General features: G+C 42.7%; 1 protein-coding gene across 6 annotated transcripts in view; it reads left to right on the forward strand.

The window, feature by feature from the left end:
* HDAC8 (histone deacetylase 8) overlaps positions 1–15,415 on the forward strand; it is a 230,250-nt gene that overhangs the window by 193,604 nt on the left and 21,231 nt on the right. For all 6 annotated transcript variants that reach the window (XM_081793494.1, XM_081793493.1, XM_081793496.1 and 3 more), the window contains one exon: positions 6,897–7,002. In XM_081793494.1, coding sequence (XP_081649620.1) covers positions 6,897–7,002 — 106 coding nt within the window. The remainder of the gene's footprint in view (positions 1–6,896; positions 7,003–15,415) is intronic.

Genomic DNA, 15,415 nt, shown 5'->3' on the forward strand with positions numbered 1-15,415 from the left:
GGCTGCTCGTTCTGCCTATTCAATGGATCTTTTTACCCACTACCACCTTAGTCTTCAGCCATGACATTACTTCCATAGACTATCATCACATGTTCAACTGCCTGTTAGACATAGTGACCCAGATTCTCTACTGTAATCTCAAACCCAACTAAACCCAAGTCCATCAGCTTCCCTTAGCCAGACTCGCTCTTCCTGCTAATTTACCCCAGCTCTGTCAGTGACATAGCAATTCTCCCCACTTAGTCAGAATCAAAACCTAGGGGTCAACTTTGACTTCTCCCTTCTCTCCTTTCCTCTGCAGCCAATCAATTACCAAAGTCCTGGTGAGTCTAGCTTTACAATGTATCTTTCCCATCTTCCCCATCTCCATAGCAATTGCCTTTGTTATCTCCCCCTTGAACTATTGCAAAAGCCCCCACACTGGTCACCTAGCCTTTTTATGCTTGCTCCCAAGTTCCATAAGACACAGATCTAATCCTGAAGCTGCCCCAGTGCCTGTCACATCAAGTCCTGTCTCCTCAACCTGGGACTCAAGGCCTCCTATTCTCTCCTTTACCAACTTATCTAACTTACAGTACTTGCTGGTCTCAGATTTGTCCAGCATTCTCTTACCTCTACTGACTACCTCCCACCCCGCCCCATTCCTGCTCGTTTACAATCACCCTGTCTTTCAAGATGCTAATTCTCTCTATTGGATGCAAATCTTAGAATTTGAAACACATTTTAGTTCCTTCATTCAACAAACATGAATTGAGCACCTATTATTTTCTAGGCCCTAAGCTAGGAGCTGTAGGTAATATAAATATGAATAAAACAGTATTCTTCCCTTTGTGGAACTCCGGAGCCAGAAAGACAAACATAACTAACTCTAAATCCCTATCAGGCTGTGTCTGACTCATATCCCATAGACCCTTCCCCTCAGCCTTTAAATATACCTAAAACCTTCTCATCTTAAATCACCCACCTACCCGAACCCCACCCCTGGGTCAAACTCTTAAAAAGTATATTTGTACCATCATTCTCATCTGCACTTCCTCCCATCTGATTCTTCAGTCTACTCCAGTTAGGCCTTGTCCACACCCTTCACTGACTTGGCTATAGCAAACGTCTCCTTCCCATGGACAAATCAGAAGACTGCCCTCCTTTTACCTAATCTCTCTGTAATATCTCAAGTTGTCACCAGAACTGTATGCACTCCCTCTGTCCACCTCTAAAGTATTGACTGTTCTACATGATGCTTTCCTTCCCTCTCTTCCCTTCTCACTCTGTAGTAAGCCTCCCCTGCCAGCAAAGCAGTTCCTTGGCAATCCTCATCCAATTCTTTTATGTCACCGACAACTCCCAAATCTTACATCCTGTACTTTAGGCCCAACCCTTCTCCTAAATACCAGAGCACTACAGCATCAGGATCCTAACCCTCAAAATTCTTCCCACTCAACTCCCGCCACACACACACACACACACACACACACACACACACACACCTTACCATGAGCCCTTGTCCTCTGCCTGTATTCTTCATCTCATTAATGCACCTCCCACATGGTCAGAAATCTTTGACTCTCTCTTCTTCCTTACTTCCCACATCCAATAAATTGTTTAGAACTATTGATGATGTCTTTTCAGCCTTTCAATCTCTCCATTCCTCCCACAGCAGTTATGATTCAGGCCCAGATACCACTCATCATGGTTCTACCACCAGATTTCTCACTGGTCTCCCTACTTGCATTCCTCCCGTCAAATGCTGTTCCATTCTCCATGCTGTAGCCAATGAGTCTTCTAAAGGACATAGCTTGGGAGCCTGTTAAGCATCTGACTTTGGCTCCAGTCATTATCTCACAGTTCGTGAGTTTGAGCCCCGCATTGGCTCTGCACTGACAACACAGAGCTTGCTTGGATCCTCTGTCTCCCTCTCTCTTTGCCCCTGCCCCACTTGCATGTTCTCTCTCTCTCTCTCTCTCTCTCTCTCTCTCAAAAATAAATAAATGTTAAAAAAAAGAAAAATAAAGGACACAGCTGACCTGTCCATTCCCTCATTTATAAGCTTCCCCAAGTTTTCATTTCCTTATCCCACAGTTACTTACCAACCTACTAGGTGCAAGCACTGTCTTGGGAACTGATAATACAGCAGAGAGCAAAACAATGTTCTGCCCTCATGAGCCTTCTAGTCTGGAATAAGACCAAATGCCTGAATGTGGGGAGTGGGCAGTGCCTACTATAAAATTCATGCCTGCCTCTCCAGCCTCGTGTCCTATTTCTCCTTATGCCCTACCTTCGAGCCATATCAAAGGAATTTCAATGTTTCTGAGGTAATTTAGAGGCTCCAGTAAGTAGTGCTGATCTCCAGAATGACCTGGGTTCAAATGTCAGCTCTACATGTGCTGTGTGACCTCTATCAAGTTATCTGACTATTCTACACTTCAAATCTTCACTTTTTTTAATGTTTATTTATTTTTGAGAGAGAGAACATGCAAGTGTGGGAGGGGCAGAGAGAGGAGGTGACAGAGGATCCAAAGCAGGCTCTGCACTGATAGCAGAGAGCCCGATGTGGGGCTCGAACTCAACAACCATGAGATCACAACCTGAGCTAAAGTCGGATGTTCAACTGACTGAGCCACCCAAGTGCCCCCAAATCTTCATCTTAAAATGGAAATAATTAATAGTATCTCCATGTGGGTTGGTTGTGAGAACTAAGTCAATCCATAAAAAGTGCTGAGATACTTTAGATGCCTGACATATAATAAGCCTTTAATAAATGGTTTTATTACTTTTATCTTTAGTATTATTGCAACTCTCATCACACTACACTATAATAATTCTTCCTACTAAACATGTCTTACTGTCTTTGTAACCCATGAACTAACCTAGTCGGGCACATAGTAAGCACTTAATAAATATTGAGGGACAGATAAAAGAATTGGCTGCTCCAGTTTTGTGGCTTGGTTTCCTGTGAGCAAATTGGATTATGAAGGAATAAAACCAAATTTAAGACTTCTGAATCTCTTCTTGGCTGAATATCTAAGTGTATACTGTTCACATTGTATGAGCAAGAGCTGGAGAGAAATGATCAAGAAAGGTGCCTTGATCTGGGCTGATCTGAATGAGAACTGAGCTATTTTCATTTCTTTATTCATTGACTGTTGGGTCCAGAAGGGACCAAGTCCCCTAAAGTCACCATTACCTTCAGTTCCCATCCCTCAGCACCACTTCATACTTCCCATTTGCTTCCTTCCGACTACTATGTTCCCCTCAAAAATGTATAAACCAAAACCCAGAAAGCAAAAGGAGTGCTGAGGGAAAAGGGGAAGGGGTGGAGAAGGGTTAGCACCTCCCTCCTTCCTTTGACTGGAAGGCCAGCTGGCTTCTTTCATCCCCACTCCACCTGTCTGGGAATAGGATTGCTGCTTGCCCATTTCCTTTCCTCTTCAGGGTTAGAGGGCAGTTTCAGGGTGGGGCCCCGAGCTATTTCTAGTGCTGGCCAAATCCCTCCACCCCAATATCTCCTTTGCCTTATGTGATCAGATTTCCTTTCCACCTCTCTAGTAAGTAACAAGTGGCTGGAGCGTAGGGCAGGAAACTGTGAGAGAAGTCAGTTTCTCCACAGGCCCGGGGCAGAGCTAATGGTTTAAGCAAGTGGAGAGGACATTGGGGCTGCTGGGTTTTGTCTAGCAGGAGGAACAATTCTTTCTACACAGCAGCCCCAAGTGTGTGGCCCAACATCCCCAAGGGTATGGGTGAGGCACCGTTTAGGCAAGGGCCTCTTGCCCCAGGAGAAGGGAATTCACATTTACTGAAGTCCTACTATGTTCTGGGCCCTATGCTAGGCCCTTTTGTTTATACTATCTCAGTGGTTTCTAATAATCCACCCAGATCTGCATTTATTATCATCTTCTGGTAGCAATGACAAAAGAGAGATTAAGCAGCTTGCCTGAGGCACATGACTGAATCCTGATATAACATGCATCTCTGTTAGACTCTAAAGCCAGTGCTCTTTCCACCTCACCATGCTTCCTCAAGAGTCCAGAAAAGCTGTTAATGCTATGAGTTGGCTCTTTGCATTATTCCACAGAATTAACTGAAAAGCAAGCTAAATCTTTTGTGAATGAATTTCATTCAACATAACTTTAAAATAAAGGTTTAAGAAGAACCTTTGATGACTTGATCTCAGTTCCACAGTTCTGCAGATTATGTGACAGGAGTTTCTGCCTTTGCAGAGTCTGGTAGAAAAAGTTAACAAGCCAAAATAAATGCATAACATAACACAGAAACAGAGAAATGCCATGAGAGAGCCAGAGAGGGGAATAGAGCAACACCTTTGCCTTAGATACAGCTGCTGCCTTCCCAATGCCTGTTACTTCCCTTGGCCCCAAACAGTGCCTCCCCAAGGCTGGGACCAGCCAGCTGCCATGTCGAACTGGATCACAAAACAGGGACATTCCTAAATCATCTTTGTCCCCTAGCCTAACAGATAAGCAGAACCTGGGAATAATATTTCATTGGCAAAGGTGGAGACATGTCTGGGAACCCAGACTTGGTCGTTACCTATAGCCAGCTTGCTTCAGCAAAGAATAGGTTATTCATGGGTTAGTTAAAGCCAGGTGCTAATGCAGCCAGATCAAGAGACACAATCCCAGTCAAACTGAGTTCTGTTACATTACAAGTAAGTTCTGGCACCAGCTGACCATGTTACAACTGTGTGCTCTTGGGCAAAGAGGGAACTGAAGCAGGAGAATATGGGTAACAATATAGTAGACATTCACAATGTGAACATGTTCCAAATAACCCTAAACCAGCAGCTCTATCTTGCTGGCAGAGGATCAGCAGTGTTATCTTCTTAGATGGAGGCAGAACATTCTCTCCTCCTATACCTCTGTGAGGCACCCTGCCTCTGATTTGTTTAGCACTTTGATGCTAGGGGTTTCTGTCCTCTCCCAGAGTATCTACTTCATTGCAGCTGCCTTTCTTCTATTGCTCTCTCTAAACCCATCTTCCCATACCTGTGAAATGAGTGTACTACTTGACACCCTCTGGAGGAAAAGAGGTCACCTAAGGAGAGGGCAACACCTGTTTGAAGCCTTCTCTTCCAGAGCCAAGCCCACAAGATCCTTGAACTTGGACTGAGGGGCTATCATCAGCTAAAAATACAAACCTCTCAAGTTTTTTTTAATCATAATGCGGGTTAGTTTCTAGATATATTTCCCAGGTAACCCCTCTTGTCTCTTCCATATATGGGTTTGATAAAGATGATCTCCACTCAAGGCTTCTCTTATCTCCAGAACACAGGGCTTCAGGCATCAGAGAGCAATGACTCCATCAGGAAAGAACAAGGCCCCTCTTTCCTTTCTATGTCAGTCCATTAAAAAAAAGCATTATAATAAGCATTGGGGCAGTCTTGGGAATTTTTCTTTTAATTCAATGTATAGAGTTTTCCATCATGGATGTGCAAAAGCCATCTGCCAATTAAATTACTCCCATGGATTCCACAAAGATGCTGTTAGAACCCTTAGAGATCATTCCACAACTTCTCCCATGGTGCCAGATATACATCCAGACTCTTAACAAGGATAATTTGATGGCAATGACAATAACCTTGGGTTCTCTGAATGACATCAAATTCATAACATATATCCAGATCCTTTTTTTCATGCCCTGCCTACCATTTTTTCCATGGAATTTGAATGTCCCTGTTTTACTTACCACCTAACAATATCACTATTGAAAGCACGTAATGTTAAGTACCATATGCTCTCTCTCCAGAAAGTATGCACAAATACTATTTCTGTTAAAAACTAAACAAAACTAGTAGTTTTGCATACTTCCCATTCAAAAACTTATCCCAATTTAATGATTCCCTTTGTCATGGAGTGTTTTTCCCCAAGCGGGCCCTAATAGAGAAGCTGAATCAGATATTGTGACTTACCAAAGGTCACAAGGAATCATCTAGTGAGCTAGAAATAGAATCCAAAAACCTTTCTTTTGATTCCCTGAATTTAAAAACAAATAAACTCTACTATAGAGAAAGAAAAACTGGAGAAACTAGGCTTGCTTGACATGCCTGGGTCAGGGAATTCAGGTCAACCAAAGTTAACAGACAGCTGCCATAGTCTGAGGATCAAAGAGGTGAATAAGACATAGGTGCTGCCTGCCTTCAAGGAACTGACAATCCAGTGCAGGGAGATCAGGTCACTGCTGAAAAATCTCTATCTAATGCAGAATGGGTTTATGAACACCTAGAGGATCCCACAGGAGGTCTTGCCCATCTTCACAGTCTCAACAGCAGCCAGCACAGTGACCCACATATAATATGTAGGCATGTAGTATTTGTTGAACACGGGCCATAAAAAAGGTACCAAAAGAACACTCTGCAGGTTGGTGGAAATTAAGGGACAGCTTTGTGAAGGAGGTGACATTTGAGCTGTGCCTGAAAGCATAGGGAGGTTTTTCACAGGCAGCAGGAATTGAGGGAGGGCCTTTGCAGCCCTAACAAAGATCAGTGGCAAAGATCCTGGGCGGGGAGGGGGGGGGAGTGGGGGGGGAGTGGGGGGGGTGCAGAACAAAGCATGATGTGATTTGGGAGAGCCCAGAGATGGCAGTGTGGCTAGAGAACAGGGGGCAGTGAGAGCTAAGGCTGGAGAGAGAAGCTGGGACCTGAGCAGAGAGAACCTTCAACAGCAAGCTAAATAATTTAGCAGTGAACTGTCATTGGAGGTTTTGAACAAGAGGAATGGTATCACCAGGACAGGGCTTCCTGCTGTATCATCTTGCCTGGCCCACCTGGGCCTCCTTTGCCTAATGGACAGTGGTGGCTTTCTTTTGATTGTTCTGTGTGTATGTGGTTTGGTTTTGAGGTTTTCTGTGGTTTAGTTTGTTTTTTGGCCTTTCCCTTTTCCTTACAGTTTTTCACAGCATATGGTCCTGATTATGTGTTGGAAATCACGCCAAGCTGCCGGCCAGACCGCAATGAGCCCCACCGAGTCCAGCAAATCCTCAACTACATCAAAGGTGAGCACCACCCCTCGAGTCCTGCCCTCCTCATTCCACCCAGCCTGTGGTGGCTCATCAGTGGGAGCTTCCCCAAATACCATTTGTCTTTTGGTGGCTAATCATTTCACTGACTTAGAAGGGAAACAACTTCTTGGCCTGATAGCTTGTAGCTGGAATTCCACACTGGCCACTCTGATTGGGATTGTCATTTGGCCAGCTAATGTCACCTTCAGGGGGACAAAATGTTTATCTTAGGTACCTCCAGTGGAAAACTAGTTCTAAAGTATGCCCTGGAACCCTTTTCCTTTTAAAAGAGCAACAGTAAAACTCTCTTAAGGTGAGGGAAGTTCAAGTCAACTCAGACTTGGGGTAGGGGGAGGAGGGGCTCAAAGACATCATATTCCAGTGTAGCTCCTTGATCCAAGATGGCCTTGAGAGACTATGGGGCCACAGTGGATAGTCAGGGTTCTGGTGCCCTGAGGGTGGGCTCCCCAGTCTTACCCAAAGCACTGAAGATGGGGCTGCTTCCCTATCTTGCCCTTCCCTTAGGCTGGCCTACAATTATTCTGACTTCTGGACAGAGGGAAATGGCAGTCATCAGGTTGTTATACTCTTGATCACACTATCCACTAGCTGTTTGGGGATGCTGCCCTTAGCTTTCCAGTAGAGCCCCCCCCAAACCCCAGGTGCTACTCCACAACTCAATTCACTTTATCTACAATATTGTAAAGTTGTTTTGGCACCCATTTTCCTGTTTAATTGAATTTGTATATATGTGTGCATATCTTTTGGATCCTAATTATTTGCAGAGTTAAGAGGCTAAGAGTATCATATTGACCATCTCAGAGAGTGAAGTCCCCATGTTTATTCATATAACGACCAAGACAGCAGCAGTCCTCCTACCTTTGACTCCCTCGTTGGAATAGAATCCAGCATGAAAGGGAGGAAGTTCTGTGCCAGAGTTAGTCTGAGGGAACACATTATGTCCTAGGAGTCTTTGCTGAGGGTTATATTAAGGCCCCATCCTCTAGTAGAGCCCAGGCTGTGACAACAGCCAAGTCCTTAGGCAGGGACTCCACGTCCCAGGCTCCTTTGGCCAGATAAAATTTTCTAAGCTCACAAGTCATAAACTTCTAAGATAACGCTCACAGCAATGCTTATTGCCTCTCTGGGGTGTCGAATAGCCCTCAGCCTTCTCTTGATCCTATAGTTTCAAGCCACCTCCCTCCAACCTCTCAGTGGGTACTGACCCCACGAGCCCTCACTTCCTAACTAAATCCTCCTCCCTTGTACAATCTTTAAGGCTTTTAAACTCTTTCTATTCCTGGCCCTTTTCCAGTCCTTCTCACTATGCTGCAGTCTTCATTAACACTAGTGCTCCCACCCTAGTTTCCTGCTGCCCCTCACAGACCCAGGACAACTTTCCTGTTTCCTTTGGGACTGATCCTGGACCAACTTCTCTTACCCCTCTTCCTTCAACCTTGCCATTTTCCCCCCATCCAGGCTTTAAATCCTGGTAGAGCACAGACAAAGCAATAGAAACAGAGAAACTAAAGCCTCTGCAGCTTCTTGTTCACACCTACGTATGTGCAGATATCTGTATGCCCTCATGCTTTCCTACACACGTACCCAGACACATATCTCCAGAGTGGTGACATCTTGCTATTGAGGAAATGGAAATGACAAGCGAGAGAAGACATAAGGAAGGTAATTCAAAGGGAAGAGAACTAGGAAAGGTAAGAAACCCAAAAGAGCAATAAATTTTTAAAAGACTTGAGATAAAAGATTAGTTTGAGGGTTGGGGAAAAATAATACAAAATCTTAGAGGACATGTAAGTTACATGTAAGTCAAGATTTTTAAAAGATCCTAACAGGTTAAAGCAATATTCTGATTATAGCACAATAAAATTAAACTGGGCAAAAATGTATGGACCAGGAATTAGGTCCTCAGAAGCATTGGACACATACAAGATGGGAAGATGTTGCTCAGCAGCATTTTGTCTGAAAGAGCTAAGGATTTTAGTCAACGCAGTTAGTGTGAGTCATCAGGACAAGGTGGCCTCCAGAGATGTTGATGCAATATCAACCTCACTTTAAAAGAGCTCCAGACAAATAGGAGCATGCTGCTGGTCAGTTGGTATGGGGAAAGGACTATAGACCAGGGTCCAAGAGGTCTGGTTAGAGGAGCTGAGGCTTTTGGAAAAAAGAAGACCCAGGGGGATGTGGTCTTTACCTCATATCTCTGAAAGGCTGTCACAGTGCAGAGGGCATAGACAGAGGTTATGTAGTCACAGGGCACAGAGCTAGGGCCCATGGGTAGATATTATAAAAAGGCAAATTCTTATTCAATAGAAGGAAGAATTTTCTAACATTTAGCGGTGTCCAAAGTGGAGCAGGCCATCCAAAAAGGAATGAGGTCTCTGTTGGCAGAGACATACAAGTAGAGACTAGACAGTCACTTGGCTGTCATATAATACAAGGGCTCCTGCATTGATTATACTGGATTATTGTTAAGGTTTCTTCCATTCTTAAGATCCTAGGATGCTGTATGTTAAAAATGAGAAAATAGAAACACAACAAAAAGAATATGATGAGAGTGCAGGGGTTGGTAGATGAGTCATAGTTGTTGAGGGGGGAAGTAATACTGTGTACAGGAAAGAATTGATGAGAAGAAAATAAATTAAATGGCTGAGAGTGGGTGGGGAAGAGCCAGGAAGGGCAGACAGCAAGTAGAGTGGCTATAGAATACTAGGAATGCTCAGATTTTCCATTTAGCTATCTCTTTCATATTGACAAAATCTTGTGTTCTAGCCATGCAAATGAGCAGAGCACACAAGTCCAGGACCAAAAAGAAATTCAGCTAAACCTAGAAGAAATGAGGCTAGAAAGAAGTCTAAATGTTGCTATAAATGGCCAGGCTAACCTGCTATACTGAGACCATGCCCCTCCAGACGCATGCTGCCATCAGATAGTGAGTGTGTTGCCATGACAATGGTCAGTGTGGAAAAGCTGCTGAATTTTCTACATTCTGAAAGATTTTCCTGAACCTGCCTACATGACTGTCATTTCTTCTTGCACATAAAAACCTCAGCAAGGCTGGCCATTTCTCACTGTGTCTCTTGCCCTCCTTCCCCCATATTAAAAACAAAGGAGTGGGGAAGTATGGATTGATTTGGGAAGATGGGATGGCAATGATGGAGTGGATGGATTAAGCTCCACTCTATGGGAGGGAGTTTATCCAGCATGTCTCATTGAATTTGTTCAGCCTTTGAGCTTGGGGTTTTTTCTCTTTCTTACCACATCCCTTGGAAGCACAAAAGATGGGATTTTTAGCCTACTGAAGATCAAACTTGGGAAGACTCATCTTATAGAGGTGTATTCTATATGCCACAAGTTGACTGGAGGGACAGGCAAATTTAGAACTCACCTTATCCCATCTTTACTGTCCATTAGTCTTTCCAAGAGGGAAAAAACAGACAAAAATAAAACCTTGGAGAGTCAATTCAAGCTGTTAGCTTCATACAGGAAAAAGCTATGTTTTGCTCTAACAAATTGATCTTCTCATGCCAGTGAATCTCAAAGATATGTGTCAGTGTTCATAAGGAAGTGTGGATCGCTCAGCCTAGCTCATGCCCACTACTGTAAAATTATCCTCGCACCATCTTCATGTTCTCAAATTTGTTTGACTTTCCTCTGGTTGATGTACTCCAGAGGAATTGGCTCACAATGAACCTTATAGAGTTGGACTGGTGCTGATGTGATCAATCCCCATGGGTAGCTAGCTCCCCAAGCCCACCTGGCTCTACATGAGGAAACAAGGATAGAGTTTTCTAGTCCCTGGTATGGATAACATTTGAATCAAGTAAATGTCCCTAGGGAGCCACAAGCTTCTTATTGCAGCCCAGACCCAACCTTCTGTGGAGGAGTACAGAGGGAGAGTGAGTTGCACATGTGTGAGTGCAATGTGCTGGCATTGTAACTGGAGGTTATAACTCACTTGCTCTGAGTTCCCAGACTGTGCCCCAAGTTTTCCTGGAATAGAAAAGAAGACAAATAGGGCCAGGAGGTAAGGAGGAGGAGAAGGAGAGGGAAGACACAAGAAGGAAGAGAAGGCCTTGTGCACATCTGCCTTTTCTGACCCTTAATGAAGGAGGCTTAGTTAGCATCCTCTACAGTGCAGGGTTGGGAAGATGGATCAGCCAACTGATGTGGATGTAGGGGAGAGACAACATAGGTGAAATAAAAGAACAATAACTACTACTTATTTTACAGATGAGGAAACTAAGGCTCAGAGAGGATATGTAACTTGGCCAAGGTCACATTTGTTCGTTCATTCAGCAAGCAATTACTAAGCAAGTTCTATGTGCCACACACAGTGTGCTAATAGGTGGTAGACCGGTCTCTTTGAATTGGGGCTTTAGAGTCAGGCTTTTTGTCCTTTCCACTGGCCCTCATCTCTTTGCAGTGTTGCCCTGCTAAGTCTATTTGTCATACCTCATTTTTCCATTCCTATTTTTTTAACCACACCTACCCCTGCTTTTTCCAATTACCCCTAGTAAACCCTTCCTACCCTTCACTGCATATCTGGCACCTTCCATGTGGCTGATCCAAAACACCTGAAATCTGATGTCTCCTTGGAAATCAGCCAAGGGCAACACTTGAAATTCTGGCCTCTTTCAGCCTTCTCTAACCCCCTGTCCCTGCCATGCTCCCATCACCCTACCATACTATTATTGAATCTTTTTACTCCATTCTGAACTGAATAGAGAAGTAAAAGTGAAGGACAAAAGGTAGAAGAAACCGACCCATCCAGCTCCTAGTACCTGAAGTGTGTTGTGTTCACTAGCCTCACTCTGCTATTTACAGTTCCATGGCCCCAAGATAAAGCCCTTTGCACATCTACTGGTAATGTTCTCAGGAACACCATTGTACTGAGTGTAAGCAGCACCTCCTCTGGCAGTTTGAAGTCTGGGATTGACATTCTTCTAGGGACTAGCAATTGGGGCATCAGATCTGGATATGTCCAAGTCCTGCTGAAGCTCCAAGGAATTGCTGAAACGGTTCTCCTGCCTGGTGGGACTCTACACCATGAAAACTCAGCTTATTTCCACACCTTCTCTTGCTTCCTGAGAAGCCATAAGAATAAGCTGAAAGGCAGGGTTGGTCCCAAGACAGACCATTTGCTTTCAGGCTTCTTAGAAGGATTTGGAGCAGGATTGTGGAGGATATGTTGAGCCAATTTGCATGACTTCAGGTGAGGGTTTCTGTGATGTCCATCCCTTATCTCCTCTTGTCATCCCCTGTCCCCTCTTTATTCCTCTCTAGCCCACTGTGGTTCTTCCCCATTGCCCAGGTTCTTGTCTTGTTGTACTAAAGAGTGATAGATACTAAAGAGTGATAGAATTGGAAAGGTTTGTTGTTACTGTTGTTGTTAAACAGAAAGATAAGTTATAAAAATATCAGGGTACCAACCTGGCTCTGTCAATAGAGCATGCAACTCTTAATCTCAGGTTTGTGAGTTCAAGCCCCATATTGGGTTTAGAGATTACTTTAAAAATAGATAATTATAAAAGTTTTTAAAAATATATCATGCTTAAAATGTTATAAATTCTAAAATAAAAATGGAGGCTGTAAGCCTCCTGCTTAAGTTATTGTAACCAAAGTTAACTTTGTATCTTTGTAACTTTGGTTACAGTAACTTAAACAGCTTTTAACAAACAATGAAACCCCTTGGCAGATTACTTATTAAGACTCAAAATACCTATACAAATACAGGAAGCAAGAACTACCATTATTGAAATTCAAGTGTGTGACACCATGTGCTGGATTCTTTACATATATGATCTCATTTAATCTTCACAATTACCTCATGAGGTAGGAAACTTGTGTCCAAAGACACCATGTAACATGCCCATAATCACATAACAAGTAAGTAGTGACCTCTGGAGTTGAATCCAGACCTAGTGCCATCTGCCTCTTAGCAGTATTGCTCAAGTCTACTCATCATACCCTGTCTGCTTTTTTCAGTTGCCCCTAGTGAACCCTTTCCACCCTGCAATGTCTCCCAAAGTAAGGTTCTGAACCAGCTTAATTTTAAGAAGTATTATTGTGTCTCCACTTCAGAGCCAAACTAAATCAATCAATGGATATTTTTTGTAACCTCCCATGCTCTTAGTGCCATGAGAGGTATAAGAGAAGTTTAAAACATGGTCTCTGCCTCTATTAAACAGCTAAGAACTCTAGAGAAGGAGACAAAACTAACACCTTTAGACAGATCAGGATATAATAAGGCTGATACTATGTAGAAGTGGGGGAGTAAGACCTAAGGAAGACTGCTTTCAAAAGGCTTGGAGGATTTTAATTGATAATGGGGAAGTGTTCATAAGTGAGGGAAACTTGAATAGGTGGGATCCAGGAGCAGATTGCAACTTCCCTTGAATTTCTGGCTAAGGAGTCCATACTGGATACAATAAAGTGGGAGCCATTCTAGGTTCCAGGATTAGGACATAACATGATGCAGTGACATTTGGATGAATTGTGATATTTGGATGAATCATTCTAAGAGTAAGCCTGCAAGAGAGTGGACAAGAACAGTGGTAGTAGGATATTCCCTATCCTATTCCTCCCAAAATACCCAAGGGTTGTTTGGAAGAGAGTACCAAAAACACTTAGAAATAGGTCATGTATAGGGGATCAAAAAGAGAGGAGGAAGTAAAAATGATTCTGAGGTTTCCAGCTTGGATATCAGCTTGGATGGGGAGCTGTTGGAGGAGGGGGGATAGTTTTACAGAAACATATACTTGATATGTTCTGTTTTGATATTTTGAAGTTGAGATATAATACAATGTCCCAAATACATCTACATGGAAGATTTGTTGCTGCCAACTAAAAAGAAATTTTTAAAGATAATTTGATGGCACAAGATTATTCTCAGAACAATATTAAGTGTAAAAAAAAAAAACAGGATACAAAATGAGTTAATACCAAATAGTCTCAGTTTTGTAAATATACAGAATGTATATGTGAGTGAGTATGTGGATATGCACAGAGAAACGTCAGAAGGAGATATAACAAAAATGCTAACAGTAGTTACTTTGGTGGTAGGATTGGAATTGTGGGTATTTTTGACTTGTTCTTAATTCTTTTTCTGTATTTTTCAAAATTTCTACCATGAGCACGTGTTGCTTTTTTATTCAGAAAAGAATTAATACATGTTTCAATTTTTAAATAATAATAATAATGTTTTATCAGACCTTATATCCCAACTTTTGGTTTACAAAATCTGCTCACTGCGCCTGCACATTGCTGGAAAGATAGGGACTAGAGAGTGAGCATTTTACATGGCTCAGGTACTATTTCCTTTCTTAGGTACCTCTAGTAATTCTAGGATGCTTCCATCTGTCTGCTCAAGGAAGCAGATTTTCCCTTGACTCATGCTGTAAAGCCTCTTCTGTCTAGTAGAAGGGTATAAAATCCAGATAGCTTCCTAGGACCATGTTCCTTTCCAAAATTCTCATTCACTCCAAAGCAGCTGTCTCAGTCTCAGTCTTTCTGACTTCTCTCTTCTGCTCCATTGATCTATGTGTTTATTCCTCCTCATAGTCTTGATTAGTATAGCTATATAATAAACCTTAAATCAGGGGTGCCTGTGTGGCTCAGTCAGTTAAGCATCTGACTTTGATTTCAGCTCAGGTCATGATTTCACAGTTCATGAGTTTGAGCCCCGCATCAGACTCTGCACTGACAGTGTGGAGCATGCTTGGGATTCCCTCTCTTTCTCTCTCTCTCTACCCCTCTCTCCTCCTCTCTCTTGCTTCTTTCTCAAAATAAACTTTTAAAAAGTAAATAAATACACCTTAAATCAGGTAGAGTGATTCCTCTTTCTTCCTTTTCGAAATTGTTTTAGCTTATACTAGTTTCTTTGCTTTCCATATATGCTTTAGAATAATCTTGTCTATGTCTACAAAATATCTTGATGTGATTTTGTTAGGAATCATGTTGAACAAGTATATCAATTTGGGGAGAATTGACATCTTTATTGTATTGAGTTTCCAATCCATAAACATGGTTTGTCTCCCCATTTATTTAGGTCTTTTTTTAATTCCTTCTTCAGCATTTTATAATTTTCAGCATACAGATTCTAAACAGGTTTTATACGTTAGTTTTTCTCTTTTTGAGTTATTGTATTTTTTAAAATATTTTTAACGTTTATTTATTTTTTGAGAGAGAGAGAGCATGAGCAGGGAGGGGCAGAGAGAGAGGGAGACACAGACTCTGAAGCAGGCTCAGGCTCTGAGCTGTCAGCAGAGCCTGATGCGGGGCTCGAACCCATGAACCACAAGATCATGACCTGAGCTGAAGTCGGATGCCCAACTGACTGAGCCACCCAGGTGCCCCTTGAATTATTGTATTTATTTTGTTTTCCATCTGT

This window comes from Panthera onca, chromosome X, assembly GCF_046562875.1.
Source record: "Panthera onca isolate mPanOnc1 chromosome X, mPanOnc1 haplotype 2, whole genome shotgun sequence".
NCBI classification, from domain to species: domain Eukaryota; kingdom Metazoa; phylum Chordata; class Mammalia; order Carnivora; family Felidae; genus Panthera; species Panthera onca.